Here is a 27,092-nt window from a genome sequence, read left to right as displayed (position 1 = left end):
ATCTTGTTAAAGGGTTCCTTTAGCAGGCAAAATGGCTCTTTGTCTGGGAGCTTTCACACTTCACCTATGATAGAAGGTTCCAGAAAGAACTAAAAATGGTTCCTCCATGGAGGCCAGCTGAAGAACCCTTTTGTCCTGAGCGTGCACAGGAGACCTTCCACCAAGGGGAGGAAAACTATGTCTCTCATTGGACTCAACTGGTGGCCCGAGGGCCCTCTCAAGTCGTTAGAAGTCATTAGAAGGAGGCGATTCGCTGGTATCCAAAGGAACCCTGACCTCAACCCACTCTACAAAACAAACAGTGTCTGCCACAGCCTGCGATTGGCCAGGCAGTGAAAACAGCCAAGGCCGAGCCTTAGGCTCCAGGCCTGTCTGTGCTCATGGTTAAGTAGAGCTTCTTAATGTTAAACTGACACACATTATGGAAGCACTTCATTTATAAACACGGGATGATGATTGATGCAATATCCTGCAACAATGTCTCTTTTGGTATAATAAATGGAATATATATATAATATCAACATAAAACAAAAATTAAGAAATAATAATCAATTGTGTTACACACTTGCATCTTCATGTATGTATTAATTCATACCTATAGAAGTGCACATTGCAATTGACTACTAAAATACCAATAATATCCATAAGTGCAACTATGTGCATCTCATTGTGACACACACACACAGATATGTGAATGAGTTTATACTTGTTTATACCTGGCAAGGACAAACATTACAAATACGTGCTCCCGCAGATGTATCCAGAAGATGAAACAACTGTACATTACATTAATTACATTAATGGCATTTGGCAGACGCTCTTATCCAGAGCGATGTACAGTTGATTAGACTAAGCAGGAGACAATCCTCCCCTGGTGCAATGCAGGATTAAGGGCCTTGCTCAAGGCTGTGCGGATCTTATTGTGGCTACACCGGGGATCGAACCACCGACCTTGCGGGTCTTATAACCATATCTACCTTGGATAGAGTTGCTTGTTTTGAAGGGAGGAGGGGTTTAGTATATTCTCTTCCTCAAGACTACATAGACTACATAGGCAAACCATTACGCAACCTATTGAGGAGGTCTCACTTTGCAGCTGCTTTGAGACATTGACTTACTGAGTACAGGGTGCTTAGCTGAAGGCTACCGCAACACCGCAAAATGCTTCGAATGACGGAATACATTTTAAGCAGATCCAGTGTGCACTCATGTACATAAAGCCGATGATTTTTTTTTTACCGTGCAGGAATTTTCCGGTTCAAGCTGGTCTGAGACCCCATAGTGTGATGAACTGTCCAGCGGAGTACAGCGACACTGCCGAATCACATCACGTCATCTGTGCCCAGCCCCACGCCTCACTCCACATTAAACTCATAGCAATAACCCCTCCCCCTCCACCGTGCATGCAGCGTAAGCCAGGCCCCCATCGGTGCCTGAGGGCGGGAGAACAGAAGAGGCTGAACAGAACAGCGCAGAAAACATACACCTCAAGGTCACAACAGCTATCCCCGTCGAGCTCTCCGAGGCTAGCTCCTCAGCCCATTTACATTTGTGTGCACCTGAATGAGAGATAGCGTGTGTGTGTCCGCCATTTCACGTGCGGTTGTGTGTCTGTGTGAGTACGTACTGCATATGCCCATTTGCGTGTAAGAGAAAGTGTGAACGTGTATGTTTGTGCGTGTTGGATGCGGAACAGAAGAGTGTATCGCTGTCTGTGGGACAGAGAATGGTGTGAAAAACAAATAACATCCAGCAGTTCTGTGGACAAAAATGCATAGTTAATGAGAGAGGTCAGAGGAGAATGGCCAGACTGGTCAAAGCTGACAGGAAGGTGACAGTAACGCAAATAACCACACATTACAACAGCGGTATGCAGAAGAGCATCGATGAAAACACAACACATTATAACTCTAAGTGGATAGGCTACAGATAAATACCTAATAAAGTGTTCACTGAGTGTATATATAGTGCGGCATGAACCTAAGAATTTCAAAATCCTTGCACAAAGAATCAATGGGACTGAAATGTCAGTGACACACACACAAATAAAGAACTATCGTGAGGTAATGTGGAATCCACCTGACATTTATAATTCAATTCAACTGTGTTTGATGGGTCATTTTTGACCCTACAGACAACAGGAAGGTTAAATATGCATTATGATTTTTAGTTTAAAAGTGTAAGCTGTATTTGTGTGTATCAACACAGACACAGACTCACACACGCATGTGTATGCATGTATAACCTTTATTTCATACTTAAAATTTCTTTTTGCAACAGCCAATTGACAGAATTTTGTGGCTTTTTAACAATATTATATTAATGGCATTTGGCAGATGCTCTTATCCAGAGTGACATACAGATGATTAGACTAAGCAGGAGACAATCCTCCCCTGGAGCAATGCAGGGTTAAGGGCCTTGCTCAAGGGCCCAATGGCTGTGCGGATCTTATTGTGGCTACACAGGGGATCGAACCACCGACCTTGCGGGTCCCAGGCATGTACCTTAACCACTACGCTTACAGGCCACCCTAAGTTTTGGAGCCCTGCAAAGATTTAAGGAGTCTGACCTTGACCAGATCCTGTTCTAACATTTTATCATGTTCATTAGTGCCCAGCATCCCCACTGGGACAGAAGAACCCATTTTATTTAGTCTTTTCCAGAAGGCACACTGCCATTTTGCCATAAGGCATTAACAAAGCCTTGTGGAGCAAGTGAGTGCTTCCACCATTCCCAGCCACAGGAGAGTCCGCAAGCACTGTTGCCCAACCAGCAGACTTCACGACAATGACGGACAACAACATCAAAGCCAGGGTCGCTTCCAATTGCTCAACAGGATGAACTGGACATTAACATCGCTACATCACTGGGTGAGAAAGGAGTCAACAACCAACCTCGCTCTGAAGCCCTGAGAAAAGCCTGCCTCAGCAGTTCTGAGTCTGTGCCGTCTGCACCAAAACAAGGCCTCAGGTCATATGGGTTCAAACCCTGTACAAGCCTTCTGAGTCAGCCGTACCATTTACGGGAATGGGTGTGGGGAGGGGGGGCTGCTAAAGTGGGACAGTCCTGTTTGATTATTAAAGTGGTACAGTCCTGTTTGATTATACCGCTAGTGTTACAGAGCCTGTGAAGAGACGTTCATTCATGTTTCACTGTTTCATTTAACAAGATCCACGCCCGCCAGCATCTCATATCCAAACCATGGCTCACTGTGTTGTGTACTTTCAGACACCTAAAAAACCCACTGCGAGGCAGGAGTGAGACTCTCACACCCTACCCACAGATGCCATAAGAGAAGCAATACATCTCACCTCCATGCACAATTAGACCAATTCACTCCAGAACACTGCCTGAAAGAAATGCAGGTCACACAACTCTGATTTCTGTTTCTCCTGATTTTCAATTTGATGTCAAGTTAGTGTTTTCAGCTGTGCATTTCTGGAGTTATTGTATTCTGGGGTACAAACAACGTCATATCTTTCAGCATTTATACCTCTAGGGCAGGTCATTATGTAAAACGTCTGATGATGCGTTTGCCGAAAACCTAAAGGTAAAATACAGTATAATTCCAGTTTCATGTAAATTAGTTACAGCAAAGAACCTTATCCCCCAAACTCACTCAGTGGAGCTTGCTACATTAGGAATATTGAAAAGGGCGTAGCCTGAAGCCTGAACACATTGCTTTGCTTTTTAAGCCTTGTTGTACCGTGTCAGAGACAACTCCCTGGCCCCAATTACTCGGTGAGTAATCTGCTGGAACTAAAAAATGCCGGTTTATGATTGCGGTGTTAATTTAATCAGGACTCAAACAGCCTGTAAAAGCAGAACTGGAAGTGCACAGTGTCAGGAGAAGGGGATGTAGCATATGAAGCATACATAGCGAGAAATGGACACAGCATATCCAAAAGAGGTCCTGTATGGGATCTATCGAGCGGCCTGTAGCGTAGTGGTTAATGTACATGACTGGGACTCGCAAGATCGGTGGATCCGCACAGCCGTTGGGCCCTTGAGCAAGGCCCTTAACCCTGCATTGCTCCAATGGGAGGATTGTCCCCTGCTTAGTCTAATCAACTGTACGTCGCTTTGGATAAAAGTGTCTGCCAAATGCCATTAATGTAATGTAATGTATCTGGAAAGATTGTGATAAGGAAGGTGCAGAGATTCTACCAGGTATATATGGTTCTGCCAGAGTCAGAGGTCAACCCTTATGAAGTCTTCTTCCCATTTGTATAGCTTTTTGATATTACTTCAGTTTGTATGTTACAGTTTTGTGTCAATTTGTGTCAAACCTGACTATGTCCTTGGCTGTTAGTGTCTCTATTCCTGGGAATTACAGAAATATTACATTATTATGCGCCCTGCAGGCACACTGATCTAGGTCAGTCTGCATCAGTTATAGCTTCACGTGTTATGTGTTTATACGGCTGAATATTTCCTCAACCCGCTCAGGTTAATTGTGGCACTCAGGACACAATGGCAGAACTAGGCCTGAGAATCAGAGATGTGACCTTGGTGTTGCCACTTCCCCTCCCCCTGCCTCTAGACACTACACAACGCTACTTCTTGACGTAAGCATCTGTGAGCGAGACTGTGAAATCATGTGCAGGAACAACAGAATATTTTTGAAATCTTCACAGCTGCAAAAATGACTATTCTACATTCACACTCGTACCCTACAGTCAGTACTGCTCAATACTGTTATATAAAATCCTCCCAGGCCCGTGTGTGTGTGTGTGTGTGTGTGTGTATGTGTTTGCATGTGTGTATGTGTGTGTGTTTGCATGTGTGTGTGTGTGTGTGTATGTGTGTGTATTTGTGTATGTGTGTTTGCATGTGTGTGTGTATATACGTGCGTGTGTATTTCTGTATGTGTGATTGCATGTGTGTGTGTATTTGTGTGTGTGTGTGTGTGTGTGTGTGGGAGGTACACTCGAACAAGAACACAAATGGCCAGATCAGCAGGGGGCAGGAAACGCTTTCAGTCTGTCTGTATGTGGCTGTGATTAATGGGTTAGAACCAAACCCATTCTATAAAGCCATGCTCTCGTCTCTGTGTGCTTTTGGAGTAAGGCTGTCTATTGATGTGTCCAAGAACCGAAGCATCCCCCTCATCCATGAAACAAAGTGGTGGGGGTGTTATAGTTGTCCATGGGGGCTGGCTCACTTGCCTTCATTGATAATGTAACTGCTGACAGCAGCAGCAGAATCAATTATGAAATTCAGGTTCAATTAAATATCTCCAAACTCATTGGATGATGCTTCATCCCCCAGCAAGGCAATGATCCCAAACATAAAACAGTGCTCTCTTTCTTGAGTTCTAAACAGTTTGTTTTGGTATTGTTTGGGCTATATCTCTCACTGTTTTCTTTCTCTTCTTCTCAGCTTCATAATGGCTTCCCTGACTTTCATTGGCACAACTCTGGTCTTCCTGTTGACAAATACCAATAACAGACTCCGAAGGCAATCAAAAGTCTAGACTCAAGACTAGATACTTTCTTATACCTGTACTAAGGAAACGATTGAACACACTATTTCGGGACTGCTTAATTTAAATAAACACAAGCTGAAGCTGGCTGTTAATTAAACAGTGAAAGACGGTGAACACAGCCCTCTAGACCTTGAGTTTGAGATCCCTGGTTTAGACACTGAGTGGTAAAGATAAGTACACTATGTGTACATACTCACACCCTTCACCTGTCCTTCTACTATGAGCTCTCTGTGGTTTGGAGTGAGGCCTTGCTTAATAAACTTGTGGATTTTGTCATTGCTGTTTCACGGGATCCTGATAACTCACCTCACAAACAGCCCCGCAATGCTCGCTGTTTCCTACCACTAAAGCGTAAAAAACTAGATAGTATCTAGCACTGTATCAAGCCTGCCCTTAAAAAACCCCAGAGTGTCTGCCTACACTTGGCAGATGATTGTTTATAGAGTCTACATCTCCTCATTAACATGAGAGGCAGCTGATCACAGCTGAAGTGGTGCTTTTACACGCATGTGTGACAGGATTTCACTGCTCAGCACACAGCTGTTCGCCTTTGATACGGTGAGAATATGGTCTCCTTCCGGTTTTACTTCTTCATTTTCACCAGGCTACACCATCTCTGAAGTGATCAATCAGCCCTGAATGATCACTTCATTTCATTCAAAGCAAAGATCAGTGCATGTACACGCACACATACATCATCACATTCATAATCAAATATTGTCCATCTCCATTAACCATTCATAATAAATAAGTATGGAAAACAACACCTGACTAAAATGTCTCTAATACAAGTGTCTTAAATTAACGGGTTGCCTTTATATTTATTCATTCACAGTCATGATTCAATGATATTTGAAATGATAACCTCCAAACACAGTCAGAAATCTGTAGGGACCTCTCTCACCTTGAGCAGCATATTACCACTCAGCGGATCTCTACCCATCCAATGAGGGAGCTGGGACAGGTTAGGTATTCCTAAGTGTTTTACCCTGTTTGATGCAAAACAAGGGCAACACACACACACACACACACACACACGGGTGAATATACACACACACACACACACACACGGGTGAATACACACACACACACACGGGTGAATACACACACACACTCACACACACACACACACACACAGGTGAATACACACACACTCACACACACACACACACACACACACACAGGTGAATGAACACACACACACACACACACACCCACGGGTGAATACACACACACACAGGTGAATACACACACACTCTCTCTCTCACACACACACACACACACACACACACACACACACACACTCAGAAAGAACGCTGAGTGTGCACCGCAACCAAAATAGCTGTGTCATTCCATAGCTGCATCTGCGCCTCCACCTTACAGAGCAGGAGGAAGAGATTTAGTGTAACAGTGAATGACACAGCAGGAAGGCCTGCATATCAGCAGCCTATTTCCAAAGCCCCAGGGGTATCCTGCATCCTCCCTGACGAGGTCAAGGGTCACAGGGTCCGCAGTCAGCTGTGACTGCAGGTCACGACCTTTGGCGCAAACCAGGAAGGTGCTATCTCTTTGACCAGAAGCCAGGACAAATAACTGTTCCACCCACACGCAAACACAGGAACTTTCCCAGCGTCTGCATAATACAAGACAAGATGTGAATTTGTTTTGTAGTTTCCACAGTTTGGAGGACTGTCTTCCACTGCCTTGCTGAAACCGCCTAGTGTGGGTGTTTGTATCTTATTGTCTATCCCTTCCAAAAATAAACTTGGAAAATAAACATGTTATGTAAATATTTGACTTTTTCAAATAAGTTTTCAGATTCGTGCATTCTCAATAAATGCAAAAGGTATGTGTTGTACATTTCAATATACAGTACATAATAATATATATATAAAATTTATGATAGTTAATACATTTTAATTCCTGACAGCTTTGTGCATGTCTAAAATGCTGAGATTTATTGCCTCAGAAAATGGAATGGCAAACAAAAGCTCTCCAATAGCCACCCTGCATGTTTCTTTCAGATGTTTTTTTCTAATACAAGGATGACATTTCAGAAAGACAAATCAACACGTTTCTGACCGGAGTGTACTATGTACTAATATAAATATAAGGCAAGGCCTTACCCCAGATTTTTTCCTCTCTACATACAGCTTTTTCATGTTCTCCAAGCAATATTCTTCTCATGAAAATCAAGCACACAATCAAAAGATGTCCACCTCTCTTCACTGTACACACACGGTCTATTGTCTCTTCCCTGAGGCTGCGTTTTATGTAAGATACAACATCGCATTTTTCCTCATCGTCCTCAATTATAACCCTCTATTCTGCAGTGCTCTTTCGCCAATCTCTGTTGGGTGAAAGTATTTTCTAACGTCTAACCCATCAGCTTGACTGCTTGCACTGCTTGAAAGCAGTGAAAAGAAAATTACTGTTATTTGTTAAATTAGCAGCCCCAGTATTGAGCTGCAGCACGACCCTCCAGAAAAACAATGTCTGCAGCTTCTTTACACCGAAAGAGGTCCATGACATCCATTCTTGTTTATTTTGAACATAATGGAAGGCGCAATATCGTCACAGACCAGTCGTTTGGCAAACGTCAGTGGCTGCAGAACGGCAAAAACACGCCAACAGCCCTTACATCGTACTCCCTCCGAACCCAATACCTGTGCTATCAAAGATGACCCGCTCACCAAGGCAAAGAACGCAAATAGATGCAAATGAGGAGGTGACTGTCAGAACTCGGGCAGTGTGAACACTTTGTCAGAGTTGGGACAGGTCACTCGTGACCGGTGATGATGAGGCCACCCTGTTGTCAGCCAACAACTGACTGGCTGACTATCGAGCATCTGTCAGCTTGGTGTATCCCCCATTTTATGCTGTACTACTCTACGCTGCTGCTGCTGCTGCTGCTGCTAGCGTTTGGAACTACTGAGACTTGCCACGATTTGCCATTGCTCTAAAATAATTGGCCCACTGGAGTGAACGTGGCGGGGGTGACATTAGCTCAGGAGGTCCCTGCCCTGGGCGTGTCCCTGAGCAAGACACCCAACCCCCAATCGCTCCCGACGAGCTGGTCGGTGCCTTGCATGGCCTCCTATCACCGTTGGTGTGTGAGTGTGTGTGTGTGTGAGTGTGCGTGTGGGTGTGTGTGTGTGAGTGTGTGAGTGTGTGTGTATTTGTATGTGCGTATGTGTGTGTGTGAATGTGTGTATGTGTGTGTGTGAGTGTGTGTGTGTGTGCGAGGGTGTGTGTGTGAATGGGTGAATGAGAATTGTAAACCACTTTTGATAAAAGCGCTATAAAAATGCAGTCCATAGTCCATAGTGAATGGAGTTGAGGCGACTCTCTCTTTCTTGGGCTCCAGGCCTCGTGCACTTTGCCATGAGAAAGGCCTATAGCTGAATTCAAGGTGTAAATTCTCGACTTAATGCAGGTTTCATGGCTTAAATATCCTTTTCTTTGACACGTGTTGGTTTTCATACCAAGGAGACGCAGCTCTTTTCTGTGCCTGTCCAGGAATTATGTCTCCGGCATCGGCGAGTGCCTGTAATGCAGCTCTGAGATGTCAAGGCGAGCGTGGAAAATGAGACTCCATTACTCTGATGGAGCGCTCGCCGGAGCGCGCTAATGTGGGACAGTCTGAAGAACATTTCCGGGTGATTCGGCGCAGTGGATACTTTTTTTCCACTGGCGGGGAGGGGGCTGCCATCTAGTCAGCCAGCATCAGATTTTGCACGTTCGGATTTGGCCAAAACCAATGGCAGCAGGCCTATGAATTGCCCCAAACTGCAAGAAAACGTTTAGTCGTGACTCACTGCTCCAATGGCAAACCCCTTTGCCTTCCTCCACACCTACTGTTGTGCTCATTCCTTTCATATCTCTCACCCCTCCGTCTTTCCAAGACCCGCTCATCGATTGTTATCCTCAGTATCCTCCACGAAAATCATCTCATAACCAAATTATGGTCTCTTCACACAATAAGCATCTCTGTTTAGTGGTGGCATAATTTATAGAGAGGGGATTATGACATTGTTACATGTATACTGTACAATTGGCTTTGAACAAAGGGCAAAGCATTCAAAAGTGCTTCTCCCTCATTTTCTGACACGTTTCCGCATTAAAAACGTCAAACCACGGCTTTCAATCTGAAGTTACTAAAGAAATTAAAGAGTGAATAGTAATATACTGTGTGTATAGCCCATACGGAGGGCAAATGCGTGAGAATGTTTTTTATTTACACCAATTAGCCTGGACTCATTCGGTAATTGCCTGTAAATGCTAATGAATTCTGGTCACTTGTAGATTAGATTACAGGAAGAGAATTCATATTGCGATGCTGTCATTTGTGACCTTATATGATGAACTGTAACTGAAATGTTAGATCACATACATTACCGCGCTGATTCAGCAATTAGTCTAAGAGCAGAACCTGGCAGAAACATACATACACAGCCCTTCTTGCACACCCTTGACTCTAACGTGGCTAAAAGGTGTCTGGACTGACTATACAAGGGTAGTATATAGTTGGTTTCATACAACCAGGTTGGTTAGGGTTACATGAGCAATGGTTGCTCCACAAGTAGCTATTAACCAACTAACCAGGTAAGTACAGATTATCAGTCTCCATCAGTGAGAGAGGTGCCCATCCCCTATTCGTTGCATGTACTGCAACACAGCACTGACCAATGGGCATCGTGCCTCGGCCATTTTAAGAAGGGAGAAAACAGGATAAAGATACATGATGCTGGTGATCATTATCAGTTCATACATGCATGATAAAAGCAGAAAATATTAACCATGATAAAGGACAAAGGGTCACAGCTATTCAGCGCAGCATCGATTGAAACTCTTGGTCTTGATGAATGGGATAATGTCACTGCAAGCAGGTGCTTCAGTCTGGGTTTCTATTGTGGGTTCAGTTTACAAACATCAGCTGAGTGCTGTTCAGGTAGAAAAGTGAGGGGTGAGTGTGGGGTGAGTGAGGGGTTAGTGAGGGGTGAGTGAGGGGTTAGTGAGGGGTTAGTGAGGGAGTGAGTGAGGGGTGAGTGAGAGACTATTTTTGGTGCATTTTGTGTCCAAGACAGAGCAGAGCTCAGCCTGCTGTCAAGACACCTGAAGCCACAGGGAGGTGTACTATACTCCACAGGGAGGAGTACTACAGTACAGAGGGAGGTGTACTATACTCCACAGGGAGGAGTACTACAGTACAGAGGGAGGTGTACTATACTCCACAGGGAGGAGTACTACAGTACAGAGGGAGGTGTACTATACTCCACAGGGAGGGGTACTACAGTACAGAGGGAGGTGTACTATACTCTACAGGGAGGGGTACTACAGTACAGAGGGAGGTGTACTATACTCCACAGGGAGGAGTACTACAGTACAGAGGGAGGTGTACTATACTCCACAGGGAGGGGTACTACAGTACAGAGGGAGGTGTACTATACTCCACAGGGAGGGGTACTACAGTACAGAGGGAGGTGTACTATACTCCACAGGGAGGAGTACTACAGTACAGAGGGAGGTGTACTATACTCTACAGGGAGGGGTACTACAGTACAGAGGGAGGTGTACTATACTCCACAGGGAGGAGTACTACAGTACAGAGGGAGGTGTACTATACTCCACAGGGAGGAGTACTACAGTACAGAGGGAGGTGTACTATACTCCACAGAGAGGAGTAGAACACTACTGGGGGAAAAGTACTTTACTGCACAGAGATTACTCCAAACCTGCATTGTGACAAAATGAGTCAAAGGGGGTTAAGATGTGGAAGAACGTAATTCATGGCTTCAACAGCCTTAATGGACGGAGAGGCTGGCGGTAATGAAAGCCAGCGAACACGGGAGCCCCGGGACCGAGATTGAAAACCCCCGCACCAGGAGTAATCTCATAAAGCAGGGTCTCCGTGCCATTCCACCGCATCGTGGGCAGAGGGGCGCCCCCCCTCCTCCCGAACAGCCCCCTACATCCTCACCTGCATCAGCACGTAACTGATTTTACTTTACCTATTTTAACCATTTATTTCTATTATAGGTTGAGTGAGTGGAGCACTACATGCATACATTACATTACATGTCATTTGGCAGACGCTTTTATCCAAAGCGACTTACAGTCAATTTTAGACTAAGCAGCAGACAATCCTCCCCTGGAGCAATGCAGGGTTAAGGGCCTTGCTCAAGGGCCCAACAGCTGTACGGCTCTTATTGTGGCTACACTGGGGATCAAATCCCCGACCTTGCAGGTCCCAGTCCTGTACCTAAAACACTACGCTACAGGCCGCATATAGACTGAATAAAAGGGTAAAGATGGAGGTGTTCTAGGGTGTAGGGGTCTGTGAGTGAGGGACCGTGAAATTACATGGCCGTGTCGTAAAGGGATTTTATTGTTGTGGAAGAGTGACGTGGTTTATTCTTCTGGTGCATATCAAGCGGGGGGAGGAAATAAAAAGCGAGAGATAAGGATGATGTCACCAGACTGTAAGGTTAAGGTTAGTTACGTTTGGTGATCGCGTCGTGACTGAAGTTTTGTGAACCTCGTAATGGAGGGCAGCTACTATGAGCTGCCTGTCACTGACTTGTTTAACAGAAACAGAGGGTTAGTGATATACCGCAACAATAATTATCAAGTGTGTTTTAAGCGTAATAATAACAGTCACAACAGCCAAGCGAGGGATTGGCTTTCTTTCAGCTGGTTTCTTTCGTCATATCTGATCCTAGCATCCAATCCACAGATGCCTTGCAGCTACCATGTGATCGACAAAAAAAACACATGACATGATCACATGATCACCTTGCTGCTGATTGGCCAGCTTAGCAACAGCATATGAAATGCTTCGAAAAGGATCAAAATGAAGCCCATAAGCTCCTCTGGAATCAAATGGCCTCCTTCATCAGCCCGAGCAAACAAATCCCTGTGTAAGTGAGAGGGGAGATGTGATTCATACGGTCAATTCGGGTGACTTCTCAAGCACATCTGTCCCCATCTCGTGTGTCTAACGTCTCGCACAGCTAAACCAGACCCCAGACAGCACATAACAACCGCTCACTCTGTGACCCAAAATGCTGGAAGGCACAGGGAGGTGTGATCCAGGTTCCAGGAGGGGGCATATGACCTTCTTTGGTAGGAACTGTGTCTGACACTGACCTGACATTGACCCATCCTCTCCAAACAACACACACCAGACCATAGCAAAGCCGAAAGCAAAACATTTAGAACTTAGGCCAAGGTCCTCCTGACTCATTACGGTTATTAAAGACTGAATGACACTTTTAGCAGGAGTACTAACCCTGGTGCCCCACTCATTCTCCCACATGAGCTGGTTCTCTACATCTGATTGGCCACACAATCCCTAGCATTCCCTACCCCAGGTCATCACTGTAACAGAGACGTGAGTTCTGAGCTGACCAATCAGGTGATAAAATAAAATAAAAAGCTCTCGTTTGGGATGTATAACTCCTTTCAAAAGTTTTAGCATGGGCATTATGGTTTTGATGTATATTACATTACATTATTGGCATTTGGCAGACGCTCTTATCAAGAGCGACGTACAGTTTAGACTAAGCAGGAGACAATCCTCCCCTGGAGCAATGCAGGGTTAAGGGCCTTGCTCAAGGGCCCAACGGCTGTGCGGATCTTATTGGGGCTACACCGGGATTAGAACCACCAACCTTGTGTGTCCCAGTCATTTACCTTAACCACTATGCTACAGGCCGCCCTATATATGTAGGCCGTTGTATATGTATTATAATTCAGTATTAGGTTCTATTATCACCTTTACACCTATTTTCTTTCTCTCTCTCCCTCTCTCTCTCTCTCTCTCTTTCTCTTTCTCTCTCTCTCACTCACACACACACACACACACACACACACACAAACGTGTAAACAAATACACACACTCACACCGCCACCTGCTCTAAGTTTGGCTGACAGGTTGTGCCTCGTGTTTGCTGTGTAATCAGTTGAAATGTGGAAAATAAAACAGAAAGCTCTCGTTCTCTTGCCTGAGCTTCCATTGTTTTCAGAGACAGCTGGGCCTTGGCTGATTGACAAAATAAGCACGCCATGGCCTCGTCACTGCTCAATAAACGCTACACACATTTGACCGCCTGCGTAAAATGTGTGTGTGTACCCTTGAGGGTATGTGTGAACATTTACGTTTTTTTGCTTTGGTGCTCAGGTCTTTCCTGCAGACAAAGCTGCTGGAACCTTGTGTGGTTGAACCCTGAATCTTCATTGGTTGTTGGTCCTCCCTGTCGGCTTTAAAAGCTGTGACACCAAAGCCAATTCTGAGGTCTAGCGAAGTCTCGTGAAGTCTAGTGCTCACAACAGCAAGTCCAGGCCTTCGCACAAACCCCTGATGCACTGCAAGGTGCTTTCTCTCAAACACTGAATAGTGTAGTATAATGGGAAAGGAAATGGGCGTATAAACCAAATGTTGCAGTTCCATTCACAGGTAGGACACTGCCATTGTACCTGTGAGTGCTTAACCGGAATTGCTTCAGGTTAAAGTACTCAGGGTACTCATCCAGCTGCACATATGGATACTATTTCCAGGCTGCTTTTCAAGCCCTTCGGCAGAATATATGAGGAGGCTGAAAAGCCAACATTTCAGAGGCAAATATATTTAATCAATATCAAAATGATAAGATGCATAACTTGTGAATAAGTTGACAGGTATTCAGCTTGATTCCTTATTGGCCTGCGATGGCCAAAATGCATTGCAACCACCAACCACCACATCGCCGCCGTTTTCAAATGGTCACACATTTTGCATTCCATAGGTAGGATTTTCAACCAATAGCTCCAGAAAAGATAAAGAAATAGTGGGATGGTTTAAGTTATGAGTCCGACATTTAATATAAAAACATATATTGAGCAAAATGACATGAATGTACAGCACATATTAAGCAATTCCCAATGCTCTGCCAGTCTCTATAGCGAATCGTTGGTTCAGCATTGATACCTAACGCGGAGGCCCTTCTGCGTCTATTCGTAGATAACCGCGATAGGTTATTCACGTTTCCCACGCGTGTATAGTAAGAATGTCCACGTACGAGGGATGAAGCGTGCTCAGCGTTCTGGTCTACAGAAGGTCGGCTATATGCACAATCCGGTCTCTCATTTGTTTTACGCTTCTAGACCATGAGTACCAAAAGCCGACGAAAAATTGTTAGCACGCATGAACAATTCTACATCATAATTTATTTTAAAATCCTATAATTCTATCCGACGAAACTGAAGACACTGTAATAGTTGCTTAATATGATGATACGCAATTGAGGCATTACTCGGTAAAGTATTTACCGTGAAGATGAACATTTATTACGGTCCCTCCGTGTTTCCTAAATAGCCTAAATATTTGTCTATTTGAGCCATTGCATCTCACAGTCTCAGGGCCCCCGTAGATGAAATATATAACGGTGCTCACCAGGAGGTGGGGGTGGGGAAATCATTTTATCTGTAAATCTTACCAAAACTATGACCTGGGCGATGTACACTGCCCAGGCACCGCGTAGAACAACCAAAAAAAATGCGTGTAATGGAAACCTCGGTCCAAGCAAGCAGCTACTACTGCGCAAACACCACCGGTGCATTTATGCGCTATTAACGCATTTTCTCTTACAATAAAATATCTTGAGAAACGCGCATGGAAGTGCTTGGTCGTACATGCATTTATATACCTTCCATTTTATTTTTAAAATATAATTCTGAACATCGATGGGGCTAACTGCCTTCATAATTTACTGGGGGATGCTCCGCGAAGAAAACCATCCAATTAAAAATACTTTTTTTTAAAACATCTGGATATTTGAATGTGAAAATAATCTTATTGTACGAAATTTAACCGCATGGTGATAAATCTGTTGGGTGAGGCTTCACGAGAAGGGAGAAAAGGATGTCGAATAAACGCACCACCCCTTCAGGTGGAAAAATAAAAAGCCTACTACTGGTTTCGATTTGCCAGGCAAATTAATAATAAAATGCGTTACTGTTTCGCAAGAAAACCATTGATCCAACTGATGGGAGGTGCTGTAGCCAACAGCTGTCAACACATCGCCGCATAATTTGTATTTTCATTTCCAACAGAAACGATTGGGCGTATTCCGCATTTTGCCTTTCAAAAAGCGATTTACAACAAAAATATAGCTGCAAGAAACAGTCGCTGTCTTTATTCGCGACCCTGTCCAAATCTCAAATGCGCATCCGCATCACACGAACCCCGAGAGAAATACCATGTATGCTCGAGACATAACGATCGCACAACGGTTCTGAAATTAGCCGCATCCATGAGGAATTAATTGGCACGCACACACGGAGACACATTCACATCCGCATTAGGAAAAAAAAGTGCAATATCCCCCTCCCCCCCGCATCGTAATCCATGCTATTAAAATTAAACATAATAGCTAATTGAAAATAAGAGGGTCAAATGCAATTCAATATTCTTACTTTCGCCGACCACCGCCTTTAGTCCGATGGGTGCCATGATGCTGCTGTGTATCTAACCGTTTCACTCTCTTTCTCTCTTTTTTTACTCCCTCTCTCGCTCTCTCTCTCCGCTATATCCCACCCTGTCTATGCTAGAGCGACTATGTACACTTCACATCGCAGCTGACTGCGGAGGTTCGACCGGGGATGCGACGTCACTGCGTCGCAACACAATTCTCCGCCCTCCCCCATTAATCGTCACCATGGTCCGTTACAAACCGTCTCCTGGAGTCACTGCGGAAACCCTCGCACATCATATTGGAATGCTCAGACATCATCGTTACACTATTTAATTAGGGCTATTCCACGCATTGCTAACGTGTGTGAGTGTTGGAGGATTTACAGATTTCTTGTATTTAAGTGTGTGTATGATCACTGCTTTCTTTAGAAGGACATACGGTCAATTTGAGTACCATTCTGGAAATGAATAGCAGCATATCATATCATTATTCTTTTTAAGGACTAGAAAAGGATCTTTTGAAAATAACGACCAGTCTAACAGCGGATTATAACAGCGGATTATACAAGAATACATTCTGAAGCCTTACCATACACGATCTGACGTCCTAATCAGCATAACAATATATATATTTATGATGTAGAGCAATCTAATATAAAGTGTATTCTTTTTTTATTATGTATTTGTCATTGCCTTCTAGGGCAACAAAATGCATCCTCTGCATTCAACCCATCCTCATTACTGAGGAGCTGTGGGCAGCCATAGTGCAGCACCCTGCGACCCACTCCAGTTCTGAGGCCTGGGTCCAGGGCAGCAGTAGGAGCCCACAGAGAGGCGATTCAGACTCTCCAGTTAACCTAGCCTATTGGGTATTGGCATCCCTCTTATGGACGACTGATTTGAGATCATTGAAAGTGATGAAGGCTGGTATATAAACGCACATCATCATTCTACTTCCTGTCTTCATTATCCACAATGCTGTACTCAGGCACATGAAGTCAGATGAAGGGGTCAGGAACGTGCTGCGTTTCAAACAGTCAAAGTTATGACACAAATGCGTTTCATATCAGGTTAATATCCATGCCACCTTCACATACGCACCGCCATAACTGATTATTCTGCTGTCAGAGAGAGGTATGAGAACACTGTGCAGATGCAGACCTGGATGTGGACACAATTTCATGCATCTGAATATTACAGCCAACCACAACCACAGTAGCAGGCCACATTTTGACAAAGGTAACATGTTAAATAGCGGAACAAAGGTTGGGAAAATTGGTAATAGATCATTTTAATTTGCCAACTGTGTGTTTATATCCTCAGCCAGGCTTGAGAGTACTGTGTGATATGTGAGCCCTGATGAAGGCTCTTTACCATTTTTATACATTGTTGGATATTACAATAATGGCATAACATAATGGCAAAATATATTTTCTGTATGGGGTCACAGATTTTTAAATAATGGCAGATATGACGGTGGAAAATATGAGCTCAGCAATGAAATCCATATAGGTATTGACTTGGTCTATTTGCCATGTGCATTAGACCTAATGGCTGTATGTACAACTGATTCTTTGTGAACTGTATGTTAGCTGACCTGTTCTGTAGTTTGTTATAATAACCTTGATAAGCATCTACTAAATAAAATATTATGTAATGTAATGTTTGCTAGTGTTCTTTAAACTGATTCAGAGATTATTCAGTCTTCAATTTTCTTCTAGAATTGTAGTAGCGCTATTTCAATATGACCACGAGAGGGCAGTACCGGGTTTTGCTCTGATCCGGAAAAATTCAATGCTTGAGTTGCTCACGTCATCCTACTGAGCAGTTCGAGGTAGCCCATAGATAGGATGCAAATCCACCGACGCCAGTGATACTCAGCTCCTGATCCTGCGGGTGTCTGCAGGTATTTGCTCCAACCTTGCACTACACCACCTGATTTCACTAATTATTTTACTTGTTTCAGATAATAGGCTGATTAGTAAAATGAGGTGGTGTAGCCCGTGGCTGAAGTGAAAGCCTGCAGATGAAGACAGCACTGACCGAAGCGGTTAAACACAACCACAGAAACGCCTCGGTCAGGGATGCACAGCCCCTGTTCAGGAGGGCCGGTGTGTGTGCAGGGTTTTACTGTCACACAGTTACCCTGGCTCAATCAGCTAATTAGCCATATGCACCATGACTGATTTGCTCATAAATTAGATCACAATAAAAGCAGGGGGGCACAACTCTGGTCCTGGTGGGCCGGTCTGTGAACTGGTTTTTGTTCCAACCTTAATTACCTTAATTCATTTTCCCAACAGCTCTATAACTGATGCTGGTTCACTCCTGTACTTGTGCACAGTAAAATCTTTAGGATACACTTGCAGTCTGCAGCTGTAGCTGGTGAGTACACAAATGTCCGGTCAAGGTCCTGGAGAGCTGCAGGGGGTGCTGGGGTCTTCACCCCTGGTCCTGGAGAGCCGCAGGGTGTGCTGGGGTCCTCACTCCTGGTCCTGGAGAGCTGCAGGGTGTGCTGGCTTTTGTTGTTACTCAGCACTTAATCAATCAATTAAAGCAGTTGTAATTACACAGTTAACTCACCTCACCTGGTTTCTTGGGTCTGAACTAGTTGCTGATATTAAGGTGAAAACAAAAACCAGCCCCACCCTGCAGCTCTCCAGGAATATGAGTGAGGACCACTGGTGAAATCTGTTTTTCCATAACCTGTTTTAGTTTTCAAAGCAGCTGTATATGACAATGCCAGTTTAATACTCTGTTGCAGTGGTTCCTCATACTCTCCTTGATTAAGTATTTGATATGTTCCACCTCAAACACACCTGATGCAACGAATAAAGGGTTTGTTCGGTTGTATCAGGATGTAATCGAGCCAATTAAGCAAGAGAAGTTGTCACAATACCCAAAGATGGTTCAGCCCTTGTCGCCTTTGCTAGGCGGGCTGCAAAGCACTGAAGGCAACGTATACATGCATCACAGCATTTTACACAGAGTGGCTAACGGCAGTTTGAAAGAGTTCTAGAACACAACACACAACCTGTGCTTGGGAACAAGCTTTGGGTTCCAAAGGATTTTTTTCCCCTTTGCGTATAAATGATCCACCTATCCCCATCTGCCATGTTTGTACCTGTACCTTGAACTGAGGATCGAAGGAGCAAGGACATTCCATTTGCCTAACTCACGTTTTTCTCAATTTTCCCGTCTTTACTTGATTTTTCTTTCATCTTTTCCAAGCCTCTCCCAATGTGTGGAGATAGGGGCAAGAAGAAGGAGAAAGAAAAATAAAAAAAGAGATAGAAAATAAGGGATTGGAAGGGTGCCCTATATACAGTATACTGGCCCAAGAACCTCAGCTGCCAGCTACCTGCATATGACTCCAGACAGGTGAGCTGGAGCTGGCCGTGTAATGACCTGCTTAATCCCAGGTGTGTTCATTCACCATCCAGCCATGACTCATTATCACCTCTCTGCAGAGGGTGGAGCTCACATACCGATAGACATTTTTACAAAAGCTACGACATTAGCCGCTGCATTTGAAATGACACTTTAATAGCGTCTTTTAAATAGGATTTGATGTATTTGAAGCACTTAATATTCAACGATTTGGTTCCTCGACAGTAGTATTGCAATGAAAATCATTTGTTGAAAATATTCCTGCAGATCTCAGACATTTCAAAGAAACTCATTATTACAAGTTCCAATTTTGTAATCTACAGGGATCTTATCTGTGCTAAAGTACTTCTAAAAAAATATTTTAAGCAAGGGCAAGCATTTTCTGAAGAAAGGTACAGCATGAGAAGGTAGAGTAGATCTATATGGCGAGGTATTAGAGCAGTGTGAGGCTGAAAGGGCAGGTGGAGATGCCAGTCTTGGATGTTATTGCTGGGTGTGACCTTGGCCTGATGTCAAACCAAGCTGAAGTGTGGCAGCTGAAGTATGCCGGCGTTCGTCAGGTGAAGGCTTTTTGGAACCAGTCTCAAAATGGCGTGCCGTGTTCAGGCCGGCACACTCAGAACGTAGGCACGCTCGTCAGCTGACATCGCCACCTGCAACGGAACTCTGAATCTACACACACACCACAATGTAATACTGGACACCTATATGTACACACACCTACCTATGTAATGCCAAACACAAACCTAAGTCGGACCCCCCTTTGCCTCCAGCAAGGCCTGGATTATTTTAAGATTGAATTCAACAAGGTGCTGGAAATATTCCTTATGGATTTTGATGCTTACCCGCAGTTCCTGATCCAGTTTATTATGAAGGTGCCCTATTGGATTGAGACATGGGGAATGTGCAGGCCATTGGAGTGAACTTGGAGTGGGCTATTCACTCTCAAATTCGTGTAACCAGCCCAGCTTCAGACGATGCGTGTTTTATGACATGGCGCGTGAAGTATCCATTTGAAAAAAAAAAGTTTTGTCATGTTTCTTAGAAATAAATTAAAAAGTCCTAGATGCCCATAATTAAAGCGCTGTAAAATTCAAACAAAAAGTTTAACGAAGATGGGCCGACGGTGGAGTCCCCCTCCTCCGCACCATTCGTACAGTTTTGGCGGCCACACCTTAAGAAGAAGCTTCGAAAGAAATTTGATGGAGGCCAACACGTAAAACGAGTACCCGCTCAGAGGGTGTGTCTTCGCACACAGAGAAAGAACCGTATTGTAGCCTGCATTCATAGTCAATGTGGGGCTGCTGCTCTGTGCGAACGGGATCGCTCTCCTACTGCTTTTTTGGGTTCTGCTACATGAAACACGTTTTTTTTCTCTAAGTAGAAGAGACAGTGCGTTTTCATTGAGTGAGGTTTGTATCTGGAACGACTTTTGTGAGGGAGAGAAGTTTGTACACGGTATTTATGTTTCGTTTATTTATTTTCTGTTATTGCACCGCGCGTCACTCTTCCCCTGTCACTTGGGGAAACAGTCTTTGCTAGGGTTGGGAGTTCGTCTGCAAGACCCTAAAGTTTAGGTTGTCGCCATGGGGGATGTCGTTTCTTCACACCTGGATGAAAGCAAGAGGCAGATGATTGCGGGTAAGTAACGACCAAGGGCTTTTCCTCATCGTCTGGTTCGACTAGAGTTAATTGCCAATGACAGAGGAGTGAACATAATTGTCTAAACTACACATTGAACTACAGTTATCTGTTCCAACTCTGACGATGCCATCAGTAGAAGTGCGGGATACATGAGCCCCGGCGTTTGTGTTGGCAACTTTGTATTCCCAATCACATTAATTACATTTTGATTTCCTACCGAGTTGTGCCGTGAGTAGCCATTCACTTCAAGGAAGCAATGTCACTTGCTGGAATCGTAGATACGTTTGAGAAGATTAACTTACCGTTTAGATTTGACGAATTTCCCATTCACAATTAATGCATACATATTTATTTATATCGAACGTTCTATATGCCTACTACTGTACTTGGTGCAGTCCTGCTAGTCTTGGTAGCTGCTATTGGTGGCGCTACGTGCGTTTTTGAGATCAGTTACCAAGTCGTAAAAAAAGCTCAGCCTCTCAAAATCTCATCGAAGTCCTCGCTGTTGAATTCAAATTCCCAACGTACCTCTTTAGCTCTACCCACGTGGCACAAACATTACATTTTCTCAAGAAAATCACAGTCATGCCCCCTTAACGTTTCTTTAAATAATTTAAAGTGTCTTTAATGTAACCTATTACAGCAATTGGTCCTGGCTTTTGGTAATTGTGTTGATGTACACGTGTTGAATAAGAAACGTGCATGACACTGGCATGTCCCATGCACACACCCTTAATTTAGTCTCTAAAACCAGAAACCCTCAAAGACAGTCCAAACTTGTGATATATATATATATATATATATATATATATATATATATATATATATATGTCTACCTGTGTGGCATAGACTATGTATAACCATTTCTGCTCCTCCCATGAGAGAGAGTAGTGGGAGAGGTGGTAGAGAGAGATAAGACGAAGAGAGGCAATGAGACAGAAGCTGTCAGACTCAGTTTTTAGAGGTGTCAGGGCAAATGGTTATCATTTGTGAGACAATGAACCAAAAATTTCCCCCCCCACAATAACAGGAAGTGTGGCAGTTTGTAATGGGGAACATGTCCCGTCTTGTGCATCACGAATGGCTGGCTACTCAGTACGGCCTGTGGACCTGGCAGTGGTCAGGTGATCGGACCTGTTTTGCCCTGTGCAGGGAAGCTGGATGAATTGACTACAATAAAAAGAGCGTTATTGATGGATGTGGTTTACCGAGGGCTGAACGTAAAACAAACCGATTCTTTGACCAGCCAGACACAAGCCGCTCATAAGTCCCTCTCAGTTACCATGGTATGATAATTGTAGCATTTGTGTTATTATAATGTTTGCTCAAGATTCATTAGAAAAATATTTACGCTATGAAGCTAGTGCTCGGTGAGCTTTTTCTGCTGGGCGTGTAATTCTAAATTCGCCTCCAGGGACAGCCCGAGGCAGTGACAGATTCATAATGTTACCTATAGAAAAGAAGACCAGTTATTGATATGAGCCATGACTACAGCTGAAGACCGTCATGGCTGCTGTGGTGAGCAGCTGTGAGCGTGGGAGATGTAGTAACTCATGGTTTCCAGGGTGGAAACACTGGCATCCCATTAATGCCACTGCAGCTAGACGTCCAGAGGCTTCACATCCTGGCTCAGACTCAGTACCGAGAACATGGAGTAACAGTCTCAAAATGAAACATATTTATATTAATACGGGCTACATTACTTGGGTCTTGTTAATCTTTGGAATTATGTCTCATTGCCTAATACTGAAAGCGCATGCTGTTATGGGCTCTCATATGAACAATGTTTCTCAGCTTGCCGTTTGGCTATGTTACCAGCCATTCGGTTGTTTGCCCCCGTTCTCGGTGGTGCGGTCCAGGCAGAGACGTTTGAGGTGTTCAAGTCACAGAACAGCCTGTTCTTGTGCACTCCTCTGTGTGCATTGTGTGTTCATATGTAAATGTGGCTCTGATGCCCATCTCTGACATGGTGAATCTGCGCTGATGTAGGCATCGCTGAATGCGCTTTAAGGTGCGGCTTGGTTTGCCTCCAGTTGTGGAACTAGTCCCGCTGTTCCCTCTATTGTTTTTAACACTGGGCGGTATCTACAGTATGACTGTAAGGCTGTCTAGCTGATCTCTACGCTGACAGTTCCTCTGTTAGAGAATTGAATGTTCATGGCTGGTGGGTATTTAATTAGTAATCTTTTTTTCTTATCAAGAAATAAAAATGGTGTCTTTTGTCTTCGAAAAGTAACTTTAGTAGTTATTACCTAGAGTAAAGTACATTTGATGTTTCAAAAGCTTGCCTAAGTAGTCACAGTTAAAGTTATAGTCAAGTTGTGCAGTGTTCAAGGTAAACAGTACTATATTAGTTTAAAATGTTGATAAAGTTGAGTTAGGGTTGAATCACAACTCATGGAGAAATACATTTGAAACGGGGAACCTTGCGGGTTTGATTCCCAGGTTGGATGTGATGGTGCATCTTTGAGGTGAATTGCTGCAGCGGATATTAAGCTGCCTAATTAGAAAATGCATGATAGAAGATAGCCCTGGTCTCTCGTAATCAAAAGAGCAACTTAATTATTCCTTCAGAGAAAGTAATCTGAAGTTGAGCCCCTTTACCACTTAACTAATTATTCTCAAAAGAATCAAAGTGCTTTTTTGTGATATAATTCCTTAAGTTTGTGTTCCTTTGCAAGTAGGAAGAAAAGGGTGTACATCTGGAAGATTATGATATCCTCGTTTACGCTGCAGACAGGGTAGGGTGGAGACTGGATGGAGAGAGATATAGAGGCAGAGATGGAGAGTGACAGAGAAAGAGAAAGAGAGAAGGTGAGAGACAGAGACCAAGAAAGCGAGAGACATGGGGAGACGGATAGATACTCTGAGCCCCCATTCTTGACTCCCATCTCAGTCGCCCCTTGGCATGAGTTAAAGGCGCTTTAATCCAGAATCTCGGGAATGCGACGTGGCTGGACGCGGACTCGCCCTTGCCTGCCTGGAGCTGAGGGAAGGGGACGGGACGGGTGGAGGGAGGACGGGGGTGTGGGGGCGCGGGGGCAGGCTGGTTTCTGGGCAGTAGGAGCGGGGGGGGGGGAAAGATGCTGCAGGATTCTTTCCATCTCTCCTGGAGGAGGAGGAGGAGGAGGAGGGGGAGGACTTCCTGCAGCACGACACCCTTGTGCCCCCCCCCTCACAGGCCCTGCTTCATGCTTGGGCTTCTGAAGGGGAAAACCGTTTTTAAACCAGCCTGGTAACGGTTAGCCCTTCTGGTGGTGTCCATGCCTGCTGTGGGCCCCCCAAGAGCCTTCCCTACCCAGGAGTTAATGAACAAAGACTTTTCCTGTTCGCTTGTTCGTTTTATTTTACCTTATTTCATCAGCTAGGCATGATGCCATAGATTATAATGGCACTTATATATAGTTATAGATAGATATTGTTGTATTGTATTATTATGTTAGGATGGGTTGAATTAGGAGGAGAAATTACCCCACAGGGTTCAAATAAAGTATAAGGTACCTCATCCAAAGTGGTGTGCATAAGTGAATACAACATTTTCTTGGCACCAAAGAGGTGATGTCAAGCCATTTGGATCATAGCCTTTAGTACCTGTTAATACATGTCTTACTTAGAAGAAATACTTGCAATTGGCTAAATATATGAGTAAGAAAGAATGTGATTTACTATGTGCAGATGCACAGCACCTCAGCATGGGTTTTTATTTCATTTAGTGTTTTTATGCAGCAATCCATTACCTGAAAGGCTAGTCAGTTAGCTAGCTGGTTAGCACTCAGCCTGGGGCTTCACCTCCAATTCCACTTGTCAGCTGCCCAAATGGCAGTGACTGCCCATTCATTAGCTCCCCTGGTTGTGATTTATTTTTATTTTTATTTTGCAAATTTCATACATTCAATACAGAACCACCTTAACCAAATGTGTGCTCTAATTTGTATGCATCTCCTGTGGTGTTCATAAAAACAACTGGCCTTGGTGTCAATCTCATGTTTGAATCTGCTTTTGAATTTAGCGATTTGCCAGGAGATTGGGGTGAACAGAAAGTGCAGTGAGATAAGTGCCGTAATGAGCAGAGTGCATCAGGACGGTGGTTTTTAACGTCTCATTAAGATGACCGACTGCCCAACCCAATGGTGACCTCAAATCCCTCGCTGTCAACACCACCGAAACGAGGCACGTGTTTCAGCGTGCCCCTACCTCCCACTCACCATCTCTAAGAGTGAGTGTGGACCGAGGATCGCTGTGGCCCTTTAGCAAATGAACAAGGTTGGGATCTGGGCAACAAGCTTGTTCCTAGACTTGCCCTCCTTCTCTGAGACACTGTAAATATAGGCCCTGATCTAGGATCAGCTTTTCGCTTTCGCTCATAAAGGATGAAATAAGGGTGTGGACTGAATAAACCTGTTCCTAGATCGACATTCGTACTCATCGACACTCTATAAATACGCCTCCTGGCCTCTCCGGTAGGCTCACAGTGTCTCAGGCGAGGATAACTTTCATATTAATCCCAGGGGGAAGGAGTTTAAGCGATTAAAACGGGCGGCGTCCATAAGCAGATGATGCAGAGCGTTGCTCCCTTTGCAGAGAGTGGTTTCACCAGCAGAAATGAAATCCCTCTCGCATCAGTCAATATTGAAGCACCAATTTGTTTGCACAGTGGTGTACGCAGCCCATTGTGGTGAAATGCTGCACCAACAAAAGGTGGTTCCACCGCTAATTGTCTCCACGCTGTTGTGACAAATATGAGAAACTTGAGAATGTTCAATGGAAGAAATGGGTCAATCGTCTAGGCTTTCAGCCATTCTACTGCCTCACACTTCAGTCCCTGGCCACATCAATCTAGACCAGGCAACCCTGGCCTACCCTGTTCCTCTGCTTCTACCATTTAACCCCTGGTCCAATAACCTAATTAGATAACTACACCAACACCAGCTCACTTAATCATCACAGTAAAATGATTGTCATCAGACATATCAAACGTCTTTGGTGGTTCTTCACGACCTCAACAACAAATGTTGGCAAATTGTCAGATCTCGGCCAGTTATACTGCGTAGCCCGGTCTCCCATCACGTGCGGAGTGTGTTGTGTTTCGACCAGCCTGGGATTCCCCTGTGTAGATGTGGGGGTGTCTCCTTGAGGGCATGGTGACATCACTTCCTGTAGACTTTGATAAGTGGTGGTATGCCACCGGTCATGGGTGCATTACCACAACAGTGTATTACTCTCACCAAGGAGACTGGCACCACACGGTGCGAAGAAAGCACTCTCAGACTGTGATGTCATCCCTCAAAGGCTGTGATGCCAGTTTGATCAGAACCCCCCACTCCCCCGTGAGGAACCGGGGGCTCTAGCACTAGTGTATTCTGTCAGAAAGTGTGGCTTCACATGTCCGTTTAAATTTATTTTACATGTGGCCATTTTACAGTCCTGTGTTCTCATCTACAGCCACCCTGGGTGTGTCACGCAGAGTCCCTGCACAAGACACCTAACCCCCAATTTCTCCCAACGAGCTGATTGGCACCTTGCATGGCAGCCTGTCGCTGTTGGTGTGTGCGTGTGTGTGAATGCACGTATGAGAGGCATTAGTCATAAAGCACTTCGGATAAAAGCACTTTTTTATAAATGCAGTCCATTTACCATTTACATAAGTGAATACATAAAGATTTAGCCAATGAGCAGAGCTGACGCCAAGTCATCACAACCAATTGGAGTAGCTAATACATAAAACTACAACATAGAGCATTGTGGTTAATATGGTTATATTTGATATATTTACACATTTTATTTATTATAATTTTTTGTTCCCCTATAATATAAAGGAGGATTAAAGCCCTCAAAACTTTGAGAATTGGTAATCGAACCATCACAGCGTCTGCAGTCTTGTGTCTGTAATGAGAGTGAATGGGTTGGGGTCAGCAGCCTGTAGCGTAGTGGTTAAGGTACATGACTGGGACCCACAAGGTCTTCGTTAGATCCCCGGTGTAGCCACAATAAGATCCGCACAGCCGTTGGGCCCTTAACCCTGCATTGCTGCGGGGGAGGATTGTCTCCTGCGTAGTCAAATCAACTGTACGTTGCTCTGGATAAGACCGGCTGGCAAATGCCAATAACGTAATGTAA

General features: G+C 44.3%; 2 protein-coding genes across 3 annotated transcripts in view; one reads left to right on the top strand and one right to left on the bottom strand.

The window, feature by feature from the left end:
• Positions 1-16,127, bottom strand: part of stxbp1a (syntaxin binding protein 1a) — a 45,843-nt gene extending 29,716 nt beyond the window's left edge. Inside the window, exon 1 of one of the 2 annotated variants that reach the window (XM_061262791.1) lies at positions 15,944-16,127. In XM_061262791.1, coding sequence (XP_061118775.1) covers positions 15,944-15,980 — 37 coding nt within the window. In that variant the 5' untranslated portion in view covers positions 15,981-16,127. The remainder of the gene's footprint in view (positions 1-15,943) is intronic. The other variant, XM_061262792.1, reaches the window with a different exon arrangement.
• Positions 16,128-20,546: 4,419 nt separating this feature from the next.
• Positions 20,547-27,092, top strand: part of niban2a (niban apoptosis regulator 2a) — a 55,653-nt gene continuing 49,107 nt past the window's right edge. Inside the window, exon 1 of the mRNA XM_061215625.1 lies at positions 20,547-20,972. Within this exon, the coding sequence (XP_061071609.1) occupies positions 20,918-20,972 (55 nt within the window). The 5' untranslated portion in view covers positions 20,547-20,917. The remainder of the gene's footprint in view (positions 20,973-27,092) is intronic.

This window comes from Conger conger, chromosome 12 (genome assembly GCF_963514075.1).
Source record: "Conger conger chromosome 12, fConCon1.1, whole genome shotgun sequence".
Lineage (NCBI taxonomy): Eukaryota > Metazoa > Chordata > Actinopteri > Anguilliformes > Congridae > Conger > Conger conger.
This window is presented reverse-complemented; position numbering and strand designations above follow the sequence as displayed.